This window comes from Sinocyclocheilus rhinocerous, unplaced genomic scaffold, assembly GCF_001515625.1.
Source record: "Sinocyclocheilus rhinocerous isolate Xijiao unplaced genomic scaffold, SAMN03320098_v1.1 scaffold541, whole genome shotgun sequence".
NCBI lineage: Eukaryota > Metazoa > Chordata > Actinopteri > Cypriniformes > Cyprinidae > Sinocyclocheilus > Sinocyclocheilus rhinocerous.
The window spans coordinates 529,763-537,379 of NW_015658519.1; the positions used below are offsets into that span (position 1 = coordinate 529,763).

The 7,617-nt window shown below is 37.2% G+C and overlaps 1 protein-coding gene across 2 annotated transcripts in view; it reads right to left on the reverse strand.

Annotated features, from left to right (window-relative positions):
- Positions 1 to 424: 424 nt before the first annotated feature.
- LOC107722551 (serine/threonine-protein phosphatase 2A regulatory subunit B'' subunit alpha-like) overlaps positions 425 to 7,617 on the reverse strand; it is a 76,374-nt gene continuing 69,181 nt past the window's right edge. The window contains exons 6-14 of one of the 2 annotated variants that reach the window (XM_016530945.1): positions 6,893 to 6,967; positions 4,049 to 4,135; positions 3,804 to 3,960; positions 3,521 to 3,569; positions 3,345 to 3,434; positions 2,373 to 2,548; positions 1,879 to 1,997; positions 1,671 to 1,777; positions 425 to 1,550 (exon numbers count right to left, since the gene is read on the reverse strand). In XM_016530945.1, the coding sequence (XP_016386431.1) occupies positions 1,454 to 1,550; positions 1,671 to 1,777; positions 1,879 to 1,997; positions 2,373 to 2,548; positions 3,345 to 3,434; positions 3,521 to 3,569; positions 3,804 to 3,960; positions 4,049 to 4,135; positions 6,893 to 6,967 (957 nt within the window). In that variant the 3' untranslated portion in view covers positions 425 to 1,453. Of the gene's footprint in view, positions 1,551 to 1,670; positions 1,778 to 1,878; positions 1,998 to 2,372; positions 2,549 to 3,344; positions 3,435 to 3,520; positions 3,570 to 3,803; positions 3,961 to 4,048; positions 4,136 to 6,892; positions 6,968 to 7,617 lie in introns of those variants that run through there. The other variant, XR_001637817.1, reaches the window with a different exon arrangement.

Genomic DNA, 7,617 nt, shown 5'->3' on the forward strand with positions numbered 1-7,617 from the left:
GCTATATAAACTAAATGTCCTAGGTCAAAAAAAAAAAAAAAAGAGCTAGACTACAGTACAAGAAAAAGCTACTGGTAAACCATGAAAATGGCTGGCCAAACAAAAACAAACAAAACCACTTCACATATATAAATATATTACACTAATTACATAAACCAAAGAGTGTGACGGAGTGGAGGCACACAGAGAGACATTTGTAAAACACTGATCAGGCTGGCCAGCACTAAGAGACAGTCATTCGTTAAAGCTGAATTGTGTCATTTTGGATAGTTAAACACTTTCTCCAATTCGCAGTTTAATGGCAGAGAACTATAAGCAAGCGTACATTGGTTTCCCTGTAAACACTGTTGCTCTGTGGTGTTTGGGGTGGGATTAGCTGACTGACCAATGGCAGAACAGTTTGAGATGGTTATTTTTGCAACTCCAATTCGTTGTACATTGCATGAGTCAACAGTAGAAGAGAGTACAAGAGCACTGAATTTTGATTGAGTGGTCAACCATGGGTCAGAAGGACTGTGGCCTTCTGTATAATCTGAAACAGTGAGTTAACAATGCCCAAGCCAAATAAATAGTGCGTTACAGCTCTCTTTACATGATTACAGGTGAATTAAATACACAAAATGCTATAGGACAAATGTCTCTGTACACCGAAGATGAAAAGCATGATGAATTTATATATATTTCATGTTTACATTTCTTGAAAAAGATATGACCATTTCAACACATTATATATTTCCAAAAAGTACTTTCAAGTCTTAAGATTGTCCTGGTCAGTTTGTCTGGAAATATGTTAATGGAGGTTTGCTGTCTTAAGTTCAAACACTGTAAAAGTCACAACTTTGTCTTTTCTTTAAGCAACAACATGCAATACCATCAGTGACCACTGGGAGCAACACGTTTGCACCGTTGCCACGTCCTTTAAACATAATGTGCAACACAGCATAGCATAGGACATGTGCTGATCTCATGATTAAATAATGTCTGATTTAGTCCGAGAGAACTAGTTTCGGTGAGTTACGTGCCACACAAGTATAAAGTCTCTCTAGTTTTCCCAAAATATATGGCAGCATTACATATAGTTTCACTCACATTAAAGCACATTCTAAACTCTTTCTAAAGTTACTAAAAAGTCCTTTTGTTTCACATCAAAGTCTTTGTGAAGGGTGGATGGAACCAGCCGGCAGTTTAGTTTGAGGGGAGTGGATGTGACTGTCGGTAAGAGAGTGAAAAACAATGAGTTTACATTTACATGTTAAGACATATTGCACATAAAGCCTTTTTGTGGGTGTCTGAAGCCTTTTGGTTTTAGAATTAGTTCTATTGCACACATGCACACACACACAAATGTCCTTAATGAAATGTAGAAAAATGTTTTCCCTTTTTGACGTGTGAGGGAAAATATGGCATGGTGGTTATCCGTTCAACGTCATGGTGTGTAGACAAAAACGGCGACTTATGCCGATAAATCAGATATGACCAGCTTATCCATTTTATTTCCAATGTCTGAGGAGACCGTGAGCTCATCGGACTCGTAATCGTCATCAAAAGATCTGCAAAAGCAAGCGTGCAACAGTTACGCTTTATACTCCATATATAGATGGTATCTCATCTCTATGCAATGCAATGAACTCCATAGCGAATTCATTCCATTACAGAGTGCATTGACTCACCCCTCTCGTAGCTGTTCATTGGCCGTCTCCTCTGCCACAAGAATCTCATACTCTTCGGCAGCATACTTGTCCCAGTCGGAGGGCTCTGGACCGTCACTATCCATATCCTGATACACACGCATGTACAGTTACAGAACGCACTAACTAACGTACTAACAGAGATCATATTCAGCAGAGGGGACACAGATGTAACCCATCAAACTCTGACCTTCTGCACTGCAAAGGGATCTCTCTGCTCATGGTCCAGGTACTTCTCCAGATTGAAGAATGTGTCGTAGAATATATGTGCCATCCTGCAGCGCTTCAGATCTCGAAGAGTAATTTTACCTGCCAAGAGATGTCATTTGGTTACATTACACATACATTTATTCACTGGACAGGCACATTTAATCAAAGCAGATTCATGGGAATTGCAGGTAATTTCTCAGTCTTATCTTACATAGACATTTCCACACTTGGCAGAAACTTTAATTTAAAGCTACCTTTAGCTAATTCATGGTAGAGATGTGTATTGTCAGTTATGGGCTTTAACTGAAACTCAATTGAGGAAATTGAGGGAGAAAGAGAAGGGAATTGAATCAGAATAGAACATGGGATTAGAGATTGTGTTATTTTTACTTTAGAGGTAACTTCATGTTCTTCCTGTTTTGAATGAAGTTTATATGGGTGATATGATTGAGTGTATCAGAATGGGTTCTTTACCAGGGCATTCTGGTTTAACTAAGTCCAGCATCTGGCACAGGAGATCCTGGAAAGGCAGTGGTTCAATGCCCATCCCCTCCATGCGTTCACACTGCTCCTCATAGAAAAACTCCAGTTCAAACATGGACAGAACACCATCTCCATCCATATCCATACAGCGAAACCAGTACTCTATACTGAACAGAGAGAGTGATAATGTTATATATAGCAAATAAGTTAAGATATAGAACTAAAACCATGACAGCCCAAAAAGTAGCACAAACCTTCTTTATAAAGGTGCAACTTGGTTTTGATTTTTTGTCATAAATACCTTTTGTGCCAACTTTGGATAAAATGATCCCTATCTGTGTTCCAGAAGAGACACACTGCATAGTTTTTTAATATATAAATGAATTTATCAATACATCATAACACTTTTTAAAAACAAATATTCTCAACTGTGTAATTTTCAGTTTTCCTTTTAATTTTAGTTTAAATAATTTTGTTATGCGAGTTCGTCAGTTTTTTTGTTCTAACTTTATTACGTTTTAGTAATTTTAGTACTTATTTCAGTTAGTTGTAGAGGTAATATTTCTATTTTTATGTTTAAGTTTATAAATAAGCTTTCCATTGATGTATGGTTTGTTAGGATTGGACAATATTTGGCCGAGATACAACTATTTGAAAATCTGGAATCTGAGGGTGCAAAAAAATCTAAATATTGAGAAAATCGCCTTTAAAGTTGTCCAAATGAAGTTCTTAGCAATGCATATTACTAATCAAAAATTAAGTTTTGATATATTTACAGTAGGAAATTTACAAAATATATTTATGGAACATGATCTTTACTTAATATCCTAATGATTTTTGGCATAAAAGAAAAATCTATAATTTTGACCCATACAATGTATTTTTGGCTATTGCTACATATACCCCAGAGACTTAAGACTTTTGTGGTCCAGAGTCACATATATGATTCATCCGTTTCATTACCTTGTGGGATTCTTTTTGTCCTCCTCAGAAATGAGGAACCAAACAAACTCAGCATAGCTCATTCTTCCTTCTCTCTGGACTGAGTTTCCCCTAGAAGAAAGAAACTTGTATCATAAGTCACATGTATACCCCCCAAAATCTCAGATATCACCATAGTTCTCCTCAGCAGCTCCTACCTTGTGACAGCTCCTGAGAACAGCCTCTCAATGATTCTGCTTGATGAGGCTTTCCAAAGAAGAACACAAAGCAGAAAGCCATTTCTCAGTACCACAAGACTGATGGAAAACTGAATGAGACTCATCTAAAGTACTGCAGCAACATGAGTTCATATAAGGTATTGTTTACCCAGAAATGAGTAAATGCTGACAGAACTTTTTGGGTGAACTATACTTTAAAAAGCGATAAAAGCTAACAAATGAGACTCATTCTGAGCAAAAAACAGGTTCACTTTGTACTTACCATGGTCATTGTACCTGGCCAGATCCTTGGGGTCGATGAAGAGGTCATGGTCAGTGTCCAGCTCCCAGAACTTACAGTAAATGACATAGAAGTGCTCATAAGAGAAATAATCTGTGATTTGATTGATGTCATCCTCTTCTTCCAGCAAGGCGAGAGTCTGGTGAAACAGAGAGAGTGGCTTTTGATGAAATAGTTCCTTCAAGTTTTGGAAACTGAATTGAATGGTAGCATTTAATGGTGTTCACCTGGAGGAAGTTGCTTCTCCTGAGCTCTGTCATGTTGATTTTGCCTGTCCAAGAGCGATTAACTGTGTAAAATATTCTTTGAATCACCTGGAGTTAGAGAGAGGACATCATGTAATTGAGGATGTTACTTTTTTAAGTTTTTTTGTTTTACAAAGAAAGTGCTAGACCTAGACTAAAGTGCTTGTTTAATCTCCAAAACACTGACATGCAAAGTAATTTAATTCTGTTTGAAAACACTCCATCTTTGAACAATAGATAATAAAAAAGAATTGAATACTTTGGGGATTGAGGATAACCGTGATAAAAATAAATAAATACTGAAATCATGTTAATTCCACATATACAAGAACCCAGAGCCAACATAGTAGGGGACAGTTATGCACCTAAACGCTTGTCCCATCATAAAAAGGAAAAAAAGAGGACGTCAATGACACAGTTTGTTGCTACTACTGCCACACAAAAATCATACTGAAGGAGATTGACAGGCGAACTGTACTCCACCTGTAGCCGAGAAAAATGTGCTCTTTTTTAAACTTAAGCAAATTTTGCATGCTAGATGTACAGGGATACTTCACCCGAAAATTACAATTTTGTCATAATTTACTCATATTGTTTCAAACCCAGGGATTAAAGCAAAAAAAAATCTTTTGACTGAAAATTTTTCCTCAGCCAAACTCCATTCCACAGCCATACCTGTCACACACCCAGTTTAAGAGCAGTTTTTCTTCTTGTAATTAGGAGCGCTTGTCCTCCTAATTAAAAAAATGTAGGAGCACCTTCTAATCAATAATAAAAAATTCTGATCAAGAATTAGTCTTTCTAATACGAGCTGACATTTAACTCATAGTGATTTGAGGGGCATTTTCTTTTTACCTTTGTAAATGCATTTTTCTAATTTTATTAAATGCATGCAGTGTTTCATAGGATTTTTTCCAGCTGTGGTGGCAGGACTATTTCTCATGGACCACTCCCCCTCCCCTCTCCACCAAAGAATCATGTGCACTCAGCATTGAATTTATTTTAACTAAAAAAGACAAGTAAATAGTAAATAATAAAATAAGAATAAATAAATTAATGACAATCAATAGCACAAAAAAAAAAAACAATAACAAGAAATGTTTTCAGTTAGGTCTAACTATAATCTACTCAACTGTAAAATAACACTGGACAGTCTTCACTGTATAATGAAAGACAGCAGCAGGTTTATTTAGGCTGCTGTCTCTTTTAGACCTCATGAACGGATCTAATATACTGATACACATGGTTCTCTATGCTTACTTTTCTTTTTAGGAGCAATTGTCCTCCTAATTAAAAAAATTTAGGAGCACCTTCTGATCAATAATCAAAATTTCTGATCAAAAATGAGCCTTCCTAATACGAGGTGACATGTGACTCCTTAAAGTGACTTACAGTGGTATTTTCTTTTTACCTTTTCAATGGCATAATTTTCATCTGTCAAATTCAAAAATTTATGTTTATAACCTTTTTAAAATGTCTATTTAAAACAATATAATAAGAAGTAGAATAAGACAAATAAGTTACCAATAATATGAAATTAGTATTAATAAAAAATTAATTTGTACTACAAAGGGTGCACAGAAGAACACAAAAATGGCTTGTTGTAGGCACATTTTCAGACGTTTAATGAGGCTCAGAGGTGGCACGAGTGCATTTAAATTAATAAATTAATGTGGAGATTAATGTTTTAAATATAAAATTTTTAATACAGAAATATGATTTAAATAACTGAAATTATACGCTAGAAATGACCTGTATGACTTGACTTTCTTTTGTTTAACACACACCAAAAACAAAACAAACAGATGCTAGTCAGAAAGTGAATTATAGGATTGAAGCCGTCAAGCTCCAAAAGACAAAAAAAGCACCATAAAGGCCACCCGCATGATATGTGCACTACATTCCAAGTTCTCTGAAGCCGTATGAAAGCTTTGTGGGAGAAAAATAACTAAATTTAAGACAGTACTTACTGAATTTTTTTCCCCTCCATCACAGCTCTGAAATCCCACATCACAAGCCATACAGGTTTGAAATGACATGAGGGTGAGTAAATGATGACAAAATGTTCCATTTGTGTATTAAACTGTTTCTTTAAGGGCTCATCATTCCATCCATAAGTCCCATCTGCCTGTAGGTACAGTCGTCTAGGGATTGGTTGTACTGAGGCATACTGAGTTATATCTGTGGTGACAAAAGGCCCCATGCTTCAGACTCCAACAGAAAGAGTGACATCAGTGTGGATTAACATGCATTTCCTGGTAGATCAGTCGTCCTAGGAGAGATTGGTACCAGGGTGTGTCAACCAGTGCACCAGAGCAAGGAAGTGTCTAAATATGGGGTTGTGCAAGACCAGGGTCAGTGGCCTGTTGGTGGCATCCGTGTTTCCGTGATGTCAGGCCACTTTGACGCCATTACCCTTCCCACCCCCTCCGCAGCACGTGTTGCAGCTGTCCCACAGACAGACAGACAGACGCACTAGGCTCCACGTCTCACTGTTCTGACGCTCCAGCCGCTCAGCTCAGATAGCTGGATCTGATTTACCGTAAACACTTTAGTAAGCTAACAAGCTTTCAACTCAAAACCAAAATATTGAAGCAATGCTACAAATAGAGATTTCAGGTGCCAGGCTGATGATTAACCCAGGACAAAGCAAAGTCATGTTCCTGTTGACAGTAGCTGACACTAAAATAGTTGTGGAACGATGTTTAAAAACAATCAAAGAATTTTGCAGCGTGTTCCAATGACAACAAAACCACCATTCCGGTAATCTTATCTCCATGAAATAGCTCCTGCCTGTGTCATTGAGCGCTTAATAAAGTTACTTACCGTTGTGATGTACCGGGAATGGAATTCAGGAGCATCTTTTAAAAACGTCAGTCCTTGATGAGTGTCCACGATGTCCTAATCAAAAAAACAAGAGTGAGATGACTCCTGACCTACAGTTTAAATCTACAAAGCTCCTTCTGATTGGCTACGTAAAGAATTTATTTAATTTAACATAGTTAAAGACTATGTATATACAGTACAGTGGGGAAAATATTTATTTGATCCCCTACTGATTTTGTCAGTTTGCCCACTTACAAAGAAATGAAGGGTCTGTAATTTTTATGGTAGGTTTATTTTAACGTATATAGACAGAATATAAACCAAAAAATCCAGAAAAAACACATTATATAAAGGTTAGACATTGATTTGCATGTCAGTGAGTGAAATAAGTATTTGATCCCCAAGCAAAACATGACTTAGCACTTGGTGCAGAAACAGAGGTAAGATGTTTTTTGTAGTTGGTCACCAGGTTTGCACACATCTCAGGAGGGATTTTGATCCACTCCTCTTTACAGATCCTCTCTAAATCCTTAAGGTTTCTTGGCTGTCGTTTGGCAACTCGAAGTTTCAGCTCCCTCCACAGATGTTCTAAAGCAGGGGTGGCGAACGTCAGTCCTGGAGAGCCGCAGCCCTACAGAGTTTTGCTTCAATCCTAATCAAACACACCTGAACAAGCTAATCAAGGTCTGAAGGGTTACTAGAAAGCTACAGGCAGGTGAGTTTTA